Source organism: Limanda limanda, chromosome 3 (assembly GCF_963576545.1).
Source record: "Limanda limanda chromosome 3, fLimLim1.1, whole genome shotgun sequence".
NCBI lineage: Eukaryota > Metazoa > Chordata > Actinopteri > Pleuronectiformes > Pleuronectidae > Limanda > Limanda limanda.
Genome location: NC_083638.1, coordinates 29,563,456 through 29,584,282, shown reverse-complemented (window position 1 = coordinate 29,584,282; position 20,827 = coordinate 29,563,456). Strand labels below are relative to the sequence as shown.

Genomic DNA, 20,827 nt, shown 5'->3' with positions numbered 1-20,827 from the left:
TTTTAAAAGGGGGGTAACATTAGGAGTCCTTGAGTAAGCAGGTATATGAAGCAAATTTATTTGTGACATTGATGTGATAATTCAATTTTATGTTTTAAAGAGGCTTTTGATGGTGTTGACTATTAATATATGAAAAAGTGCTGACAAAAATGTGACTCAGCCCTGTGCCTTTGACTGAAGTGGTCCTCAGCTGCTGAACGTTGGGCTGATTTTCGCACAACAAGGTTGAGATGAAGCCATTCCAGCTGCTTTAGTGTCCTAATCTCTGTGAAGTGAAGCTGCAAGGCTCGCAGCTCTTTAGCCTGCCTCATATCAAAAAACTAAAAATAGGACCACTGACTCTGGCCTTGATATTTAAGAGGAACAAGAACCGTAAGGCACTGGTAACGTGTGCGTCCTTGGAGGTGAAGAGCTCTGGGCGTCTCTCAGTCAAATGAAGATGAGCTTAATTTCACTCTAATTTAATTCACCAGGAATGATCCTGGGTGGAGACTGCCAAAGGAGGTCGACTGCAATCATTCGTCTCACTTTCCCCACGACTGTCTCCCTTTGTACGGCACAGACCAGACAGATCTGCAATGCTAAATTAGAAAATAACCTCTTACCCATTTGGGTCCCTGGGAAATCAATGTGTCAAGTGGGCTTGCATGGGGCCAAATAGGTGATATTTGGATTTCAAGGATTGGAATAATGTTGAAAATCCAGCTGTAAGGTTTCAGTGGACAAAAGAGTGATCGCTTTAGTGTTTGCCTTTTAAAGGTTCAGTTAAAAAATGGGACATGTAGTTTATGTCATGATTCTGTCGTTCTGACCATCTGTATGGATCTTTTGTTGTACTCTGTGTTTATGGACATTTACCTTGTTGTTTTCCTGTTTTTTTTTATTTCTTTGTAGGAGTTGGGATGTGGATAAAACAGGGATTCTGTAAATAAAATATGTTGTATTCATGTGTTTACATTTTTAGGGTCCTATAAAACGAGTCCTTCAAAAGTTAACACAGGACAGAATCATGACAGTAAATATCTGGGACAATAAATTACTTACTACTCCAATGTTGTTGTTATTATTTAACTTGCGCCCTGATCGAGCATGTCCCCCTTGCCATTGGTCTCTAGAACAGATTTAACAGGCAGCCTTTATATTTGCTCTAACTGTGCTCATATCAGGCAGTTCTAGATCAGGGGCCATCGAGGGGCCACAATTTACACAGAGGGGTCAATTATATGTCCATATCCATGAACCATTCCTAAATGAGTAAAGCTCCCATCTACGTCATTCCTTGTCTACTGTTAGGGCTAAAGCTTTGAGTAAAGCCAAAATTGTTCCTTGGTCAAGAAATTGTTATTGTTAGTAAGTGACATATTCTCAAAAAAACAGCGACACCCTTACACACATTTATTGGTTTTCTTAAATCAGTGAGCAATTTGAAGCGTATACGATGCTGGTTGGTATTAAATGGGTGAAGTGACCCACCTTGCTGTTGCTGCGGACATCCAGCCGATGCCAGCGTCTGTCTGCGACGTTCACGTTGCCAGGCAACTGTAGCACCACTGTGCCAGAGCCGTGGTTGATTTTCAAGGTGGGGGTCCCATCTATTAGCTCTGAGGGAGAGAGGGAGAGAGAGAAAGGCAAGGACAGGGAGGATTGGGGGTGAGATTAGTTTCTTTTAAATCATTGAGTTTTAGGAAATGCTGAGTTTTGCGAGCAGCTATCAAAGAGGCTGGTTATAACACTTGTTGGTTTGTTGACAGCGGGGGTTTGGTGCATGGTATTCAGGTTTCTAAAGCAGCACTGACACCAACGTAACCGATACATGCCATGTAATTAAATGATGTGTAAAGCTTGTACGATAAAGAGCACAAACGGACATTTCTGTATATCAAAGCTATCGCACAGCACTTGTCACGACGTAGCTTTTGTCTTCACCTCTCATGGCAGTCAACAGACGTCAGACCAAATGTATTACACTCTGTTTTCTGACTTACTCAAATGGGAAATTAAAAGTTAATGAAGTGGTTAAGACTGCTTGCGTGCTCGGCACCATACGTAAGGAATTATGGGTGCGCATGCCTACCAGCCGGCAGTGGCAATCCATCATCAAGCGTGCTGAATTTCAAAAGTTCATGCAGACACTTACTGTAATACTGAATGCTAAATGTCTTATTGTCTCTGATTAAGTGTAGTGTGATGGCTGCAGTCAAACTTCACAAATCAGTGCTTTCTGTTTAGAGACTGTTTCAGAACTGACACAACTATTTCAATTCCTGGACCTTTTAGTCCTCTGGGTTCCACAGCGGTCATAAATTCTCCTGGGTCATTTATTGTGAGGTTTGAACAATTATGAGAAGTTTTTCCTTTATTTTTCTTCCTGTTGCCATGACATGTCTGACACCATCAGACCATCAGAGGTTGTCTCGACCAATACCGTCCCCCATGGCAGTGGCTTGAAGTCTTCTCTGTATTGTTCATCAACTGTTTCACTTTTTCATCAGTCCACAGTCTGTGGCACTGACGACAAAAAGTAAACTCACAGAAAAGTCTGAGCTGAAGAGAGTGATGCATTTGCATTCCAGTCAAGAAATATGAGAACGACTGTCACTGCAGTGAATTCAGAAATAAAAATGTTGTAATTATGTTGTTTTGAAATGATGGCTTATGTCAAGCCGAGTAGTATGTCTCTGTTGGCTGTATTCAATTAAAAATAGTAATAGGCCGTCACAGCTCATGTCCAATAGCTCATTGTTCCCAATTTTCCCCAGTGACACCCTGAAGCTATAGTCCCACACTCCCACTGCCAGAATTAAGTATTCATTCTCCACTAAAGCATTTGTTCTCCTGTTTCATTCTGAGTGCTCCCTAACTCCTGATCTGGCAAAATGAGTTGGGAACAGTGTATATGAGAATTCATTTCATTTAACAGTTAAAGCTGGAGACGAAACTCTGCACTGTGACATTTGTCTTCATTTATAAAACGGATAACTCTGCTCCTTGATTGTTATTTGGTTGAGCTGCTTCCAAAGCGGTGGTTAAGATGCTCTATAAACACACACCTGTGACAGCATAACAACACTATTACTGCAGCATTATCCTGCCTTCTGTTTCCCGCCTGTTCCCACATTTTTTGCAAAATCCCAGTCACTATGGGAAAAAACCCTCTGCTGCAACCTACACCCTGAAAATAAAAGAAGATTTGCATCAATGCATCACACATATGCCATCACTTAGAGTTCTTTTTTTCTTGCGTTTCATTTGCAGGGAACAACCACTTTTAGAATGGCTGCTGTTTCAAAAGTAAATATCGTATTAATTTCTACTGCTGGCTATGAGCTGAAACAAGTTCATTAACACTGGTTGAGAAAAAATATTGGAAGACTGAAGAGAGCCAAAGGTACAAGACTGTGTACTTGATAATTTAAGGGTTCAAAGAGAAATTATGCATCCCATCATCCAATTGTGATAACTTTCCTTATACTTTCATTTTTCTTGAATATACCCTTGTGGCTAAGATAGTGTTGCATTATCCCGTAGTTTCTGTCATCTATGGATGTATATGTGTTTCATATAGTGTAGTAACCTAGTGCAGTGATACTGAATGGTCCCATTGAGGCCTATCATAGCCAACACGATTTCCGCAGTTGTGGACACCATTTCCATGGTAACAGCGAGCTCCACTAATCAGAGACTTTGCTGTAACACCTAAGGATTGTGGGTAGTGTAGCACTCCAGTTTATATTTTGTGGACTTGAGGCTTCTATTTCACAATCTTGAAGCCTGTGGTCAGTTTGCATTGGATGGTTACAAGATCATTAAAAATCTCTGTTCAGAAAACGAATTGGATTTTTACTTGCGGTACCACACTGTTGAGTTGTATTATCCCTGTGAGTAATTATAGTGATCACCTCCAGACGTACAAATGATGCAGTTTGCAGGGGCACTGTCACTGCCTCCTTAGATTGACTGATTGTGACTGATTACAGAAATATAAAAAAGCCTACGCATTTTAACTCAAGAGGAAAATGATGATGGGCCATGGCAATCTTTCCAGATACTATAGGTCAGGTTGTAAAAGACTGAATTTTCCATGCAATCATACTGAAATACTCAAACTTCTGGCAGTGCCCATTTATAATATACCAGAATAAAACATCCCTGTACCAGCAAAGAGAAGTGCTAAAGTAATCGAGCATTACTTCAACAGTTGCACAATAAATTAAGATATCCAGGTAAATGTTCATAATCCACTCTGTGCCAAACAACGCTCTTTAGCTATTCTAAAATCACTGTAAACCAAGGCCTCTGGGGTCTTGGTACTTTAGGTTGAGTGGAAGTAGGAAGTCGAAAGAGGCAGAAAGAAATTCTTACTGCTCTTCAGTCTACGTGTGTGTGTGTCTGTGCGCGCGTGTGCGTGGCTCCATCTGAGCTTTCGTCATCCCTCTCACTGTGACTCCTTGCAGCGTCAGTCTGCCTCCTAGTGCTGTTTCATCTCCTGTCTCTCTCCTACCTCCTGCCTTGCTTCACTCTTTCATGAAGTTTTTCACCGTAACTGACATTTTTACATTGTGCTGCTTTCAAATAATTCCCAAACGCTTTCTACTGGCATTCTGCTTTTCAAGTGTGCCTTTATGGAACCACTGTTTTCTGTCAAGCGTTCCTGTGACATGTACCAAGCAGTGCTGTTTGTGTGCAGTAACACCTTCACCACCTCGTCAAAGGGTTTCATATGATGGATCTAACTACGTCTTCACATTGAGCTGCAGGAAATCAGGTGCTGTTGACTACATGAGATGCTGCTCCTCTCTAATTGCCTTGTCAAAGCTGAGATGTGTCTTTGAGACGAGTGCCCCCACACTTCATTATTCTGGCGCTCATACAGGTAAAATGCCCCGGCAGAGTCGGCTTTTAAGCCACAGCAAGCGCAAGTTTGTTGTTAGCCTCTCTTTGCCTCTCGGCTTTTCCTCAATTACTTTGGAGTTGATTCAGCCTATTCCAGCTGCAAGATGAGCTGCTGCCGCACTTCAGGAATGATCCAATTAATTTTAATATATTGGCAGAAGCCGGATAATTGACCCAAAAGAACAGAGTAAATTCAATATATCAGTTCAATCCGAAACCTCCCTCCTTTGTTTAACTTATCCGTTGTCATCTTTAGACTCTACTTCGCTCTCTCTCAAAATCTTGGTTACCTCATTAATTCCTGTCTCCCATTTACTGTCCCTCATGGAGCCCTCTACCTTTTCTTTCTTCTTTATGTCACTCATCTCACTCTTCCAATTTCCATTCCTCCGGCTGCCTTCCCTCCGTCCTCAGGGGGATTTCTTTCTCTTCTTGAACCCCAGTATGTATTCTAACACTATCGCCCCAAGCCCTCCCTCTCCACCTGCACTGGGGCAGCGAGATATGTCGGAGCTGGCAGGTCTATTACAACCACGGAGGACACCTGCATAAGCCTGACAAAAAAAAATGTTTTCTCACATGTGCTTACTCATAAACATGTATGATAGATGGAGTCATGTGCAGAAAACGTGCCCAAAGCTGCGCTCGCACACAGACAAAGTTAAAAAGGAAGAATGACCAGCTGATCATCTGGCACAGCTAAGGAGCGTTCTTGTCAAGATTGACGTGACATTATCCTGGGACATGAAGATAGACTTCAGTGGTCTCAAAGGAGAAGTGCCGGGGGAAGTGAAGCAGCAAGAAGAGAAAGAATTTAAAAAAGGAGCTCTAAGAGTCAAAAGGCACACAGGAAAGAAAGAGGGAGAAGTGGAGGAGAGATGGAGGAAAAGTAAGAACAGAGGAAGGAACAGAGACTTTCAGAGAAGGTGTGATTTACAACAAAGGTAGGAGGAAGGCCAAGTTTTGAGGTGACAGGTGGCATGATGGACAGCAGGGGAAACAAATGAGAAACAAGCAATGCAGGCACATCAGAAATAGAGAACATAAGGACAAGGTGAGTCAGAGAGTACAAACTGAAAGCAAATGAAGGAGGCACAGAGAGAGAGAGAATCTGAGTTGAGGATATGCTCTGGGGCTCTAATTTCATCAAACGAGTGTGAATCAGTCCTTGTGTCATGTGAGTCATTCATTTTCATATTATTTTTAGTTAATGAGCTGAACAGGCTTGCAGCAATTAAAACTGTGTAAGTTCAAATGTTTCTTTGCTTCAAACAAAGGATGTTACGAGCCTGAATTATTCATCAAGGCTGTTTCTGCGGCTAACCCGGAAAACAGAGATGCAGATTTCTACCAAGAGCTGTCTTTGTTTTAACCGAAAGGAAGATGAAGAGATGTGTGACTGGAAACCACTCAGATCATGTTAGACAGCTATAATCTTATAGATTCAAATGTTGTTATTTTTAACCCCTACAGCCAGGGTAAGACATTTTGAGACATGTCCTGTGGAGGAACTCCGGAGAATTGGGTCTGGAGTGGACTATCTCTGCAGTTGAGCTTTCACACATTCACAACGCAGGGAATGTGATCAGGGGTAAGTACAGCACACAGAGGCAGGATCTAACAGAATAAGTCTGCTACGCATTATAGTCTACAGGACATAGACAATGCCATCTGCTCTTTTCTCTTCTGTTCTCAACCAAAAGTCCCCAGGACCTTCTGTTGACTTTATACTAAAGGGGCCAGGCAGAGAAAGCCTGCAGAAACTCCGGAGGCTCTCACTTGGACATATGCGTTCACAAATACAACTCCTCCAGAGAAACTGCAGAGGAACTCCAAGTTTAGTGCATGTCTAAGATAGAAAGAACCTAAACAAGAGTATAACCAACGATGTTACCAGAAATGCCTACAAGCTGCTTCCTACTGATACATTTAGAAATAAACAGCCCCTTGGATTATTATGCATGAATAGGCAATATGAATGGTAAGTATGTAACTGCCATATTATATATATTTTTTTCTTGAGGAAAGCTGAGCCTGTACTTGTAGTAAAGTGGGCACTAACAAATGAACAGCACCATTCAAACAATGAGTCACCAAGTAAGTGAGAGAAATCCTAAGCCTCTTTCCCACTGGTCAAAAAACCTTTTGTCTGCAATGCAAGGCTCTGGCTTCAATCAGCAGTGACACCCAGGGGAATAAAACTAAAAGTCAAGCTCTTTTGGTTTTAGCGCTTTAGGGTTGACTTTATCAACATTTTAAAAAGTCTTCATTGGGAAAGACCTCTGCTTCAGGATTTGTCCCTCAGAAGTTTGTTCCTCTTAGCCAATGCATGGAGAAAAGACACCAAAGCAGGACACACAGTGGAAAGGATGTATGGATAGATTCTAGATTACTTTCATATCATTTGCAGAGTTACATTAAATTGTAAAGTAGACATAATTATAATGTGAGGTGAGCAAGAAAACTCTTGCTGGGAATGAAGCAGGCTAATGGGCCGAAGGGATGCTTCTTCACAGGAGCCAGTATTTATTTTAAATGCTCTGGGTTTACAAAGGTTAGGACAAGACTTTGCTCTTAAAGAGCTTATCCACATGACCAGGCTTCCTTTCCGCTCCTCATCGGTAATTTATTACCTCCTACTCTGAGACAGACAAGAGAGAAGGAGAGGGGGAGATGGAGAGAGACGAGTAAATGTGTATGCCTTGTGTGCATGGGCCGCCTGAACTCCCACAGAGTTGGGGGCTCTTAAACATAAAAAATGTCCTCCTCCTCCTGACGGCGTGGGGATACACAGGAGTCACACCGCGAGCCTGCCGACCACATAAGCAGCATTGCAAATCATACTGCTACACACACACACACGTACCCGCCCGTCTCCCACACAGCCGGAGAGCCAGTCCCATACACGCTAATGCCCGGAGAAGTCAGCCTGTGTACAAATCAGCAGGTGATGCAGCGAGGGCAGAGCAGAGAGCCTCTTGTATAAACGATCTGTCAACTCACTACAGCCAGCCCCGCAGCCAACGCATATTGGATCTCCGCATCCAGCAGCACTTCCTATTTGAAAGCCATCGCAGAGCAAAGCTGGGGGGTAGGAGCGAGAGCAGGGTGGGGGGCACTGCCAAGAAACAGCTCAGTGGAAAATGTGTGTGATGCCAAAGTGAATCTGCTCGTGTGTGCTGTTGCTCTCTAGATCCATTTTTCTTCAGCTCGTGCTCTGTATTCATCGCTCAGTCCTGCTTCCTGATGGAGAAATGTCCTGCTGTTCAAAATGATGAGAACATGTTCCTCTTGGTTCAAGGGAAGAGTGAAAAGTAAAACGCACACTCCTGCCAGTCCTTGTCTGACCCCCTGCTGGCAAACTTTGTTTCCATTCTGCAAGGGTCTTGTAATTACACAATCTAATTTGTCTTGTTAATATCTCTATTGATTGGACAAGCACTGGCCTGTGGCTGGTGGTCTTTGCATGCAAGATTGTGTGTGTGTGTGTGTGTGTGTGCGTGTTTGAGAGAGAGAGCGTGTGGGTGTTTGCTGAAGCACCTCTGAGCAGGTCTAAAGCCTACAGCCATGTTTGTCATTCATTGTTGATCTCCCTGGACACAAGTCATTACTGCGCCAATCAATCTCACTAATACAACTGAGGTCAAAGTGCGGCATTGCTGATCAGGCCAGGCAGCTGTGGTGCCAGGTGAGACTGGTGCATGTGCTACCAGGAGTTTTGATGGAACTGTCAAAGTGCACGGCAACATTATTACGCCCTTTTTTACAAATCCAAAATATTGTTTTAAACTTGCATAGCAACAAGTAAATATTCAGCATTGCAGGTCATTGACTTCATGATAAACATGCTAATTCATTACATGTGACATAAGCAGGTGGAAACGTGTATTATAATACAAGCTAAATATGAACCTGCTGCCTGCAGCCGGTTAGCTTAGCTAAGCATCAAGACAGGAAGCATGTCCTCTCAACCTCAGCATTTATTTCATTAGATAATGTAAGACTTTATTTAATCTGCACAGCTTGACAATTTGCAGATTTAAAAAAGGTTATGTGCTTCACAATTTCTTGGCTGGTAATATCCAAGGTCTCCCGGTTGCCTGGCAACCCAACAGAAAGTCATCACAACTGCCAAGAAATTGTCCGGCAAACAAGTGTATTTCTCAAAATGTCACAATATTCTTTTAACGAAGCCTAATAGGCTGCCAAAGCAAGTACGAGAGGTGTCTGTCTGAAATTTGGGCCATTCTGTACAATAAATGTTACACTTGAGCCTCCTTTTAGGAATTTAGTGAGATTATTTAGTCTGCGTAATTATTATTTAGTCATCCATATTTGAACAGGAGACCTATATTTTTTACACAGAGCTGATTTGTCAGGCTGTGAATTCTTTCTTTTAGAATTCCATACTCTGCACATGTAGTCTCATTGTCAGGTGACAAGAGTACGTACCATAGGAAAACATTCAAAAAGTAAAATAATATGGATACAAACTTTTGACTGCACACATGACTACATGGTGACATGATCTATCTTCCACAGAATAATTTGAACTGATCGTAGTGGAGGTATAAATACCCACTGTATGTATATTACAGATCAGATCACTGGCCAACACTCCCAGAGGCCATGGCAGGTGGTCGTGACAGCGCCACACTCGATGCCAGTCAGAGAAGTTGTGGGACAGCGCCTTGTCAAAAATGTAATGTCAAAATGGGAGCAAGAAGCGTTCATTGCAAACTTTCGTGGCCACAAATTTACCTAGAGAAAGTGATGCACGTTTAGTTTTCATCTAAATCTGATCTTGACACAAACTGGACTCAAGCTACACATCAATCACATCGGTTTTAATCCTCCCAGCTCTGCAACCAGACTTTTATGGACACATAAAGAAGAAAAAAATCCCCTCCTCTGGTTACAGAGCGACAATCATTCATGCATTCGACATCACTGGTGTGAGCCTTGTGGTGGAGCAGCAGCTTTAAACAAACATCAGAATATTCATTCGAAATTTTAAGAGCATCCCTGACTTGTTATTTGGTTGTAAATGCCTATTAGCTATTCTTAAGCCCTAGTAGTAGAAATTGGAAAAAATGAGTATGCAAATCCAGTGTGCTGAAAGGCTTGGCTGCATATTTGCATTCTGTTGTGCTGTTTTGACATCAGACTCACTATACAATAAAATAACTGATTTAGTGACAGTTAACACATCTCCTGATCATTATCGGCCGGTAAAACTGCTGCTGTGGCTTGAGCTGCACACCAGGACCGCCCAGTTGGAAAGGTGACTTGACACTTGTGAATGAGATTTACTGTATGTTTAGTAATATATGTGCTGTGTTGTTCTGAAACTAAACATTGTTTTTCTTTTGGGTTCTGGGAATATGGATGGACTCCGTGCATGAGAATGTGTAACAGGAGGTTGGATTGGAACAAACTGACCCTGGACTTGACAAAGATGCTGCTCTAAGCTCAAAATGTCTTTATGGAAATTTAAGCCCTCACAAATTGATAAACAATACTGACATGCTGGTGATAATAAATGGATTTAGGACAACATCCAATGTTCTGGTCTTACCTAGAACACAAGAGGTTAGCTTAGGTATGGGTATTATTAGGCCTTATATACAGACTTCCACACACGCACACACACACGCACACGCACGCACACGCACACGCACACACACACACACACACCGCAAGCTTTGCGTTATGCCATGTAATCTTGTCTCCCCGAGTGGCTGCAGATTGGATAAAGTGCACAGCTACATTGGCAGTAAGTGTGTGTGTGTGTGTGTGTGTGTGTGTGTGTGTGTGTGTGTGTGTGTGTGTGTGTGTGTGTGTGTGTGTGTGTGTGTGTGTGTGTGTGTGTGTGCATGTGTCTTATACCTTCTCTGCCCCTACACAGTGGGGCTGGCTTGGTACAGCTGCCCTGCGGCAGGATAAAGGGTGGATGAGTGGGTGGCTTTGGAACAGCAAACCAGCATCTCAATAAGAAGCTGAAGGTCTGTGTGTCTGTGAGTGTGTGTGTATGTGTGTGTGTGAGAGTGCGTGTGTGTGTAAAACACTTGGGAATATGATCTCAGGCTCAATGGGCAGCATCTCTTAACAAGGTTTAATAACAAGGTGAAGACTGTCTAACGCACACACAAAGTCACACACATGTCCACGTGTCGGAAATTAAAATCATGGAGTTATATCTGTGAATTATCATGTGTCACCTGACATTAGCCCAGCTTTATACAACAGTCTCTTCCGCAGCCACCTTCTATTTTTTTATGCTATTCTCCTGCCTCTGTTCCTACAGATCCATATGCCACCTCTCTGTCTTGCAAACACCTGTGTGTAGTGTGTTGTAGCAGCCTTTTGACCCACACTTTACACTTGACACCAAAAAACAGATACACCGCTGTGCCTCTTACACAATCATATCTTATCCAGCACTCATGCTCAATACATTGGGTTGGACCTTCTGGTTCTACGCTCTCTTTGATTTGGTTGTCGTCTTGCTTTGGCGGACTCTTCATGCAATGAAGCACCAGTCCAACACAGAGGACTCTTGAAGCTGTGTTTTTCAGGTTGAGGTTACACAATGTTTTCCTGTTCCCTGGTGCCACACTCATCCCACTTAATAAACAAGTTATTGCTTTTGTCGATTTTGAGAAGATAAGTTAAGATTCTGGTCAGAAAAACAAACTCTGTGTGAGCTTACCATCAACAATATGCATGACTTTGCTCTTTGGATTAGTGGTTCACTGTTACTGTGGCTCAATGTTTTATCCAATCTGACAGGCATGCAAGTGCTTGTTAACCTTTGCCCCTTATATGTTCTGCTGCTGGACCCGATCTTATCAGCTCCATAGTGCAAAAGCACAGTGAGGCTGACTGAAAGAAATATTTCATTATTATTTTTCACAGGACACTTTTATTTGTATGCGTCTCAGTCAAAAATACACCGTACAGTACAGTCAATACTATTCTGTCCTCAGTCCTTATCTCCTATATCTGATATTTGTCTTATATGCTGCCTGCACTTTCCTTTTTTATTAAAAAACTGTGTTTGAGGTTCATCCCTGACTATGGCTGCCTCATATGTTTTTTTTAATAATATTTGTGTATTGAATGGATTTTTGGATTAGGTGTTCAAGCAAACAAATCAAGGTTGTGTGTGTGTGTGTGTGTGTTTGTGTGTGTGTGTGTGTGTGTGTGCCACTGAAACACATACCTTTACTTGCTTAAATAAAGCGTTTAACATGGAACAAAACTGATCATTCATTGTTCAATGGAATATCCAAATATCAGTATCTGAAATCATCTAAATGTATATTAAAGACAAAACAAGTTGATTGGTAAAATTATTGCTATAACCGTTTACAATCAGATTGAGCTTTAACCTACACTACTAACTTTCCAGGAGTATTCACTTCAGGTTGTACTTATAGGTTAGATAATATGTCTGTTGCCCAATGTGGAAACTGCCCAGAGACCAACATCTTCAGGCCTCCAGAAATAAAAGCTTTATTGCATACTTGGTTTTGGTATTTTAATCAATTGCAAATTCAGGAAATGTGCATGTTTAAAGTACAATATGAAAGAAGGTGGTCCTGTATTATTAAGTAATCTTTCCAACCAGTCTTACAAAGAAGTCCTATTTTAAAATCTGGTTTTAAAATCTTACATTCTTATATTTCAATTTAACATTTTGCTTTCATGGTCCATGAGAATTAATTTTACTTTGATTGTAATTTACATTCAACAGTTTATAAGGGCAGAACAGCGTTCATATGTTTGGCCAAGTTTCTATCTGTTAGATGACTATTCATATTTTACAGATAAATAAATATGACTTCACACGGTAATACATTTAAGACACTCAATATGATATGATCAATAACTACAACAACTTTCAGCTTTAGCTCAGGCTTTAGCCACTGTTTAATGCAAAGTGAAATTATCACTTGATGTATAGCCCTATTACTATGTCCAGTTAGCAGTCGTTGTGCAATAAATGTGAGAGCAAGTCCTACAGTGCACACTCACACATTCACATCAGCACACGTACACACACTCACGTGAAAACAAACAGACACACACATACACAAACCAGATTACAATCCACCTCCCTCAAAGCATAAGCCGAATAGGTAATCGATGGATAAAATTGTAAAGGTGGTGAACACAAATTAAACTCAGTTTTGACCAAATATGTTGTAACTGGATTTCCTCTGATGCAAACGTAGGTCAGTACGGTGATGGCAATAATGCAGGCGTAGTACTGAACCATTGTGGTGGTGAAGGAGCTGATCATTTATCAGCTCGGAGTAGAACCCCTTTGCCTTCATGTCAAAAGGGGATAGTTGAAGTAGTTCTGCCATCTAGTCAGGATGCCTCCTTGACGGCTTATGTTGGAGGTTTACTGGCCACGACAAACTGGGAAGAGATCCTGGAGTAGAGTTAGAACTTGATGAAAGGATTACATATCCAAGCTGGACTGGGATATCTTCAGGATCCACAGGACCAGCTGGAAAGGTCCGTCTGGACAGATTTTTGTTTGTAGTCCCTGATCTCTGAACAAATACTTACACTGCTATAGTTTGCTGGGCTTCGTTGGAACATGGAAGTGACAGGTTACGTGCTGCATAAACAATGCACGGAGAGTGGTGCACAGGGGGGCAGTAGCCGAGCAGCAGAGCTTTGCCTTGGGGCCTTACAGCAGGTCAACAGTGCCTTTCCTACTGGACCTTGCTTTAGTTGTCTTTCTGTGTATCCAGATCTAAGCAATTACAGCAGTTTCCATCTTCAAACACTGGGAAATGGACTCTGCATATCATTATAACACTGTGTTATGTTCACTGATTGCATTGCATACAAACACAAACACACTTAAATGCAGTTATATTAGGCTCAGTCGAGGCTTGGCGGTGGATTCGCTACATGCAGTAGGTGAACCTTGAAACAAGTTAATTAGAGCTCTAAATATGTACAGCCTGACTCTAATTACAATCTGAGCAGTGGCAAATTAGCCTTTGCTCCACCAACAAACGTGTTAACTCTTTACGATCCTACAACACATGTTGGCCGGTTTTCAGAGGCACCCCAATCCTCTGACACTGACCATAGCCAAAGAAATAAATTGGGATTTATACACACACACACACACACACACATACTCACACACAAACCCCGTCCAGCTCTCCAGGCAGACCTCACCTCCCACACATATTACTTTGGCAGTGATGGAACAACAGCATCTCTCCCAAGAGAGAGGCCCAATACAAGGGAAGAAGAAACTGGAGAGACAAGGAGGCGTGAGACTCTCAGATTAAAACACTAAATATACCGGAGAAGTACAAGACATTTTGTTCTGTGTTGCGTTCTGTCTATTATGTCTGCCCGCCGCCCTCATTTCAACAAGCTTTATTGTCTTTAAACTTCAACAGCATCTCCACGGACACAAAAGACCAGCATTCTCCCTGAAGAGCAGAAGACGTAAACCTGCCAAAGCTCAGTCTACACATATTTTCCGATTTTTCTAGCACTCAAATATACACAGTATCGTGGGGATTGGTTGCCCGGAGTGTGTGTGTGACTGACCAGCCATTTCACATTCATCTTCTCTTAATAAGCATTTGTGTAAAACAAATGTTTGAATCAAAGTAGAACACTTACAAATGCATAGTGATGTCAGCTTTAATAAGATCGATAGGAGCAATTGTGTAAGAGAGACTGTCACTGTTTAATCCGCAGGCCGTGGCAAGTTAATACACACAGGGAATTAAACCTGGGATGGATCCTGTTCCTGTCTTGTAACATGTCAGAGTCTTCAGTGAAAGAGGGGCTTTAAGAGTTACAGTGGATCTCTCCGGTTTACTCACGGTGTCCACATATGCAATTGACTTTCAATTGGCATCTTCTTTTCTTTATTGCACATGCTGGTTTTCTTTTCAACCTCCCTCTTTGAAGATGCCAGTCATATGAGTCATTTGTACATGCCAACTTAATTCAAATTGAATTCCAGTCTCATCCAAGTTTAAATTATTCTGCTCTGAAATTCCACCACTTTCCAAAGTCGTGTGACTCTGTAGTCCACAATAATTATTCTTTTCCACAAAATCCATATTTCCCATGTATACAAACATTCCTGGTTGGGGATCACTGCTGCAGTTTGTGTATATTCTGCTTTGTCAGATACAAGCTGTCCTCCCACACAAAGCCCCGACTCTTTATCTCACCTACCGTAAGAATGACCAGAAGCACCACTTGTTGGGTCAGTATATCCCGCTTTGGAAAAACTGTTACCACACTGTGTGAAAACACATTATTCCGTCAAGTATTGTTGAAACTGAAACCAGTGAAGTTTGAGATAATACTAAAATGCTTTACAAACCAGATAAGGCAGGGAAGCCAGGTGTGTAATGTATGCACTGCTGCTGTTGCAGTTCCCCAAGACTGAGAAGATACAGTTGAGCTAAACTTCATCTCCCTCCTTCTTCTGCCTCTTCCATGTTGCACAGCCTTACTTCTATGGTAGCCCAGAACAGAGAAACCAAACAGTAGCTCCAGAAAGGGTCATTTTATTAACAAAACCTGAAGGTTCCTGTAGGTTCTCCAACATGCTTGGAAAGGAGGGGTAAGGGGAGGGGTTTAGATTGCAATATGCAACTTCACCACTAGAAGCCACTAAATCCTACACACTGGTACTTTATGGTTATAAATAATTTTCTACATCTTATGTTAGTGACACCTGTCCTCATATAGTGAGGAATTTTGATTCAGTGCAAAGTTCTTACCTATAGCCATGAAGTCCTCCTGGTCCCAGGCCTGCAGCTGGGCTAAGGGACCGCTGTACAGCAGCAGTCCATCAGCCACATCTGTGATGAACTCCATCGACACGTGACTCTCGAAACAAAGCATCATGGGAGGGAACCAGGCATAGCCGTTACCGTGGAAACCGTGTCTGTTCTGTTGGCACTCAGGCCCTTCAAACTGAGCTGGGCATTGGCACCTTGAGGAGAGGAGCAAAAAATGACATGAATAAGTAAAAGCAATAAATAAAAGACAGAGTTGTTTTTGTTATTTTTTACAATTTATTTTCTCAACCAGTTTGTTTTTTAAAAGAGTGAGAGAGCCCTCTGTGAGTGGAAAACACCACTCTGCTCGCAATCTTCCTCCTTGTTTTCAAACCACTCACTGCATTTTATTCTTTTACACATCTCTCTGAGCCTTGTTGTTCTCTCCTCTCAGGCAGCCTTCTCTCTCTCACGCCATCTGTTTCACTGATGCAGACGTTCTCATTAGTGGCAAAACCACAGGGAGAATCACCACATCACTGGGGCACTCCTCTCGCAGTGTCTCCACACATCCAAGAATTAATTTGTCCTGTCACTTCCTGTCAAAATTCTACCTCACACCTCCTCTTCTCAACAAAGGCTGAATCCTTATTTTTTTCAATCCTTTAGCCCATTTGTTCTACCATCTTTTTTTAAATTGTAAACATTTTTGTACATGCAATACATTCATCAGAGCCACTCTTCTCATATTAATTAATGCAGGTTTTGTCCACAATATTATTTGATCCACATCTCATTTAAATCAAACAAAGCAAGCAGACGCAGGATATTTCTATTTGAACAAACATACAAAGAAATCCTTTTGAAATGTATTAATTAAAGTACAGACTGGTGGCAAGAGCGTAGCTGATTGTACTGTCAGCAGAAACATTAGAATATCTGCCCAGATTTGTCATAGACCCAGGAACAGTAGATCTACTGAACTATTTTTGAGCATGAATCAAAGGCACCTAGTGTTTTGTGAAGCTCTTAACAATGTTTCACCTCAGATCCAAAAGCCTGGGAAACTTCAAGCAAGACCAGTTAACCTCATATCACAGAGAGAATCTTCACAGGTAAAACTTCTGAACTACTATCCAGGAACATGGATTCTGGATCAGGAGGAAAGATCCCAACTGGGCCCAAAGATATAAGGGACATACACCCAGGTCCTTAGCAGAGGGTGTCTGGTGATTAAAATCAGAAACATTTGTTGACACTAAGGTACACGACTGAAGATACCCTGTCCCTAACATCCGTTGGTGGTCGCTGACATCTGCTGACATCTGCAAGTACAGAAGTTCACACATACAAGGTATATTCACCATCTTGTTCTAAAATGATTGTTATTGGATGAGAAATTATTCAAAATACTGTTGTGTAAGCTTCCTCCCTTCTGCCACTTAAAACTATTCTGGCAACAGGTTTGTTCAAAAATATTTGTCTGAAAAATTGTTAATTGCACTGGAAACGATGACTCTAATAAATGTTTAGGAACATTTTCAGATTTCTTTTTCTTTTCTTCTTTCCTGATACTCGGTGGTAGATAGACGTATTTGTTGTTATTGATTGTTTTGCACTACAAAAGGTTAATTTCCTACTTGGACTATAACATGTATCTTAATAATCTCAATTTACAAATACTACGAACCCATGTGCTGTGTACTGAAATATAAAGTAATTTGCTGATGTACAATTTTTTTTGTTGAAGGCAGAATTCTTTGAGGTCAGTTCAAAACTAGAGAACATTAATCAGTTTATCACAAATAATTATAATAAATAAGGTAAGGTCCTGCTGCTGTTATGAGGCCAAAATACAGTTTTCAAAAGACTGAATCAAGAACCATTATCTCTTCTATGCAGGAAATATTTAATCGCTCATTAGTCGTCCAGTAGATGTGATATGTGAGTGAGAAAGAGAGAGAGAAACAACCTTCTTAATGAATTTTATGAGAAAACCTTGCATCCCTCGGGCAAAATAAAAATTCCTCTCACTCACTCAATCCACCTGTTCTTAGCAATTATGGAAAACACAATTTTGCACGCAAGGCCTCCCCCCTGACTACACGCACAAAGCTCAGGAAATTAGGTATTTCTCCAGGGCAATCCCTATGCTCCTAATAAAGGAAATTTCAAATGGTTTGTGTTATTCACACTTCGACAGCTTCTCAAAATATCTGAAACCACACATACAAAACACCTGTGGGAACTTTAAATTGACCCGTACATTGATTTCCTGGAGGCCAATTCCAACCATAACCCCTACTTGCTTGACTACGAATTAGACTCAGTGGGACTGTTAAACGCTGCATCTTCTTAGGACCATTCCTCTGATTAGAACCCTGTTTCCACTTCCTCCTCAACCAGTTCCCCTGGACAGGAGAAGAGCTTGTCGTCTTCCTGACATGTGTTGGAGGCAAAAACGACTGGAAATGGTAAGTTCGCCCGAAGACAGTGAGTGACGATGCTTTCATTTCTGTGATCGCCTGCTGCTCACATTTTTTACCTAGGTAAAACATAGGAGACATTTAGATGATAATAATTTGCCATTGATCTCAACAGACAGGAAATCAGTCAATGGATGTAGGTGCTATACGGTTGAAGATGAGGTTTAGGCTATCCTGGAAAAAGTGGAAATCTTTCAAGTCACCTAACATCCTGCACCCAGACCCCTGTTGTAAAGGCTTTGGCTCCAACTCTTCCAAAGGCTCCCTGAACAAAGAGGAGAGGCTATTGACCTGGGGCCTTCCAGCCACCTCCAAGTCAGCGACATTTACCTCTTTTACACCAGAATAAGCTGGTACAAACAGGTTTTTTAGATGCTTGTAAACTGTGTCATGTTTGATGTCACAAAACTGAAAGCTCTCTCCCCTCCTTGTTTTTCCTAATTAGTGGGTTCACCCTGGTGTCTTGTTTCCATCCGTCTCCTGCCATGCGGAGCTGGAGCTGATAAAAAACTCAACTCTACTGCTCAGTTTTTATGACCCAAGAGTAAATGCTGTTTGTGTCCATTCCCATTACAGGTAAAGACAGATGTTAGTGATTGTTTAACTAGATAACTTTTAACTTTGAGTTTCTCACAGATTTTGCTTAATTATCAAAGCTGTTATGTATTGCTGTTTTCTAGGTATACGAACAAAGCCAGTGACTGCAGCACCAAGATTGCAATTTATAAAAAAAAAAAGTTGAGCTCGAGCCAGTAACACATCCTGCAGATAGCCTGCCTCTCAACTGCATTATGCTTCATTTTACACCAGGGTGATACAAAGCAACTGGTTAGTCTGACTTTAACACCCTATACAGGTTATCATACAGAACCTCAGTGCCTAGCCAGTACATGTTTTGAGCTTTGTCACGAGCGGTCGTCAATGACGAGGTATTAAAAAAACTTTCTTCTTCTTGTTGCATTCAACACTATATGCCAACATGTTCCTTGGTGTGTGCACTGCTGTCTCTCACTGGTGATGTTGATCCCTCAGTATACAGGAGAAAAATTGTCACCTCCAAAAGATGTGAGAGAAGAAGAATGAGTAATTAATTGGAAGTGCCCTGCAGCTCAAACGGGCTCAAAGTTAAAATGAGTGTATTACTCAGCAGGGGAATCTGGCTCTGGATGCTATGGTGCAAAACTGCAGCCACGGTCGAGGTGTGACTGCTCTGCTGAGCACAGGGATGAGGTAAGAGGAGAGAAGACACTGCATTATATTAATCAGTGTTCAAAATCATATGAAACATGGTCACTTGATTAGTTTGTCACTTTCCTTCCCTGTTGAGAGGGTTCATGGCACAGCACCTGCACCAGGTGGACAACAGACTTGAAGCTGCTCAAATCTTGGCAGCAGGAGGGAGCTTCACTCAGAGCTTCCTTGCTTCCGTCTCAAAAAGTGAGGTGTGTGATCTTTAGATGCCTTGAACCTTGTGATTTGTAGCATTTGTGTATTCGTCTGTTGAGTATCTACACATTTGTGATTTTATTTTTTTGAACATTGCTCGAAATGCCTCCACAGGCAACACGGTCAAAGAATCGTCCGGATCAGGTGCTCAACAGAGACTCTGAGAAGCTGGGGCTAAAGATCATGCCTGAGGAAGAGAAACGGCAGCTGGACAAGATATGAAGTGAAAATGTCATCTCCAGCACCTGGCTGCGTGGTGTGCTCCTTTAGTTCTCATCATTGTTATTGTTACTAATGCCTAAATAAGTATTTCATCAGCCAGTTACATGTATTTTTAGTTTTTTAAACAGTCTTTGAGTCATGTAATGAGTCATATAACGGATGTAGAATGAGGCCACTTTATATAGAGCCCCGATTGACATATTAAAAATGGAAACATAGTAAGTAGTACAAGTAAGCATCATTAAGTCACTGATTATAAATAATTTAAAATAAATATGTATACAGTAAATATTGGGAAAACAAGAGTTGTTCAAAGTATGAGTAAAATGCACTGTAATAAACTGATGAATAATCACAACAAAGATGTCAGAATAAGAACAATTATATATATTAATTGTTTGTTCTTTATTCAGAGGGAAATCACAAGGTAAAATACCTATGATAAAGGCTATAATGACAGCTGCACATATTTCAGCCGAGATAATCAAAACATGCATTTATACATTTAAAACCAGCTGAACCACGTCACCATAATCATGATGGCAATATTCTGCTAGGATTATGAAGTCAAACACTGTTGAATTCTCTGAGTGTTCAAATTGACCTTAGGATGTTTATTTTCCAACCTAAATTTGAACGTTACTCATCAAGCCGTGACTCTTTAATGTTACAGAACATCGCCTGCCAAGTTTCCAGAGGATTTAAACCTTCACTCTGTTCACATACACATATTAAATCTCGACGTGTATGATTGTGTATGACGGCAGGCATCAGGAAAAAGATCCATGCCTGTATTTCCATTTTGGCAATGTCATCCTAATTCTCCGAGGGAAAGACAATCTGAGACATAGTTTTAGTCACAATGGCCAAGCCCTTCAATCCTCTTAAGGCAGCTTTGTTTTGCTCATTCCCTGTCTGATGGGAATTGTGTTTGTCAACGTTGGACCAGGAGCTGTAATCCCAGCCCCAGAACCCTCACTCACAAAATCT

At 41.5% G+C, this 20,827-nt stretch overlaps 1 protein-coding gene across 1 annotated transcript in view; it reads right to left on the bottom strand.

Annotated features, from left to right (window-relative positions):
• The window catches only part of si:ch211-186j3.6 (neural-cadherin), a 295,947-nt gene that overhangs the window by 62,984 nt on the left and 212,136 nt on the right, over positions 1 to 20,827 (bottom strand). The window contains exons 27-28 of the mRNA XM_061068864.1: positions 15,684 to 15,898; positions 1,474 to 1,601 (exon numbers count right to left, since the gene is read on the bottom strand). Coding sequence (XP_060924847.1) covers positions 1,474 to 1,601; positions 15,684 to 15,898 — 343 coding nt within the window. The remainder of the gene's footprint in view (positions 1 to 1,473; positions 1,602 to 15,683; positions 15,899 to 20,827) is intronic.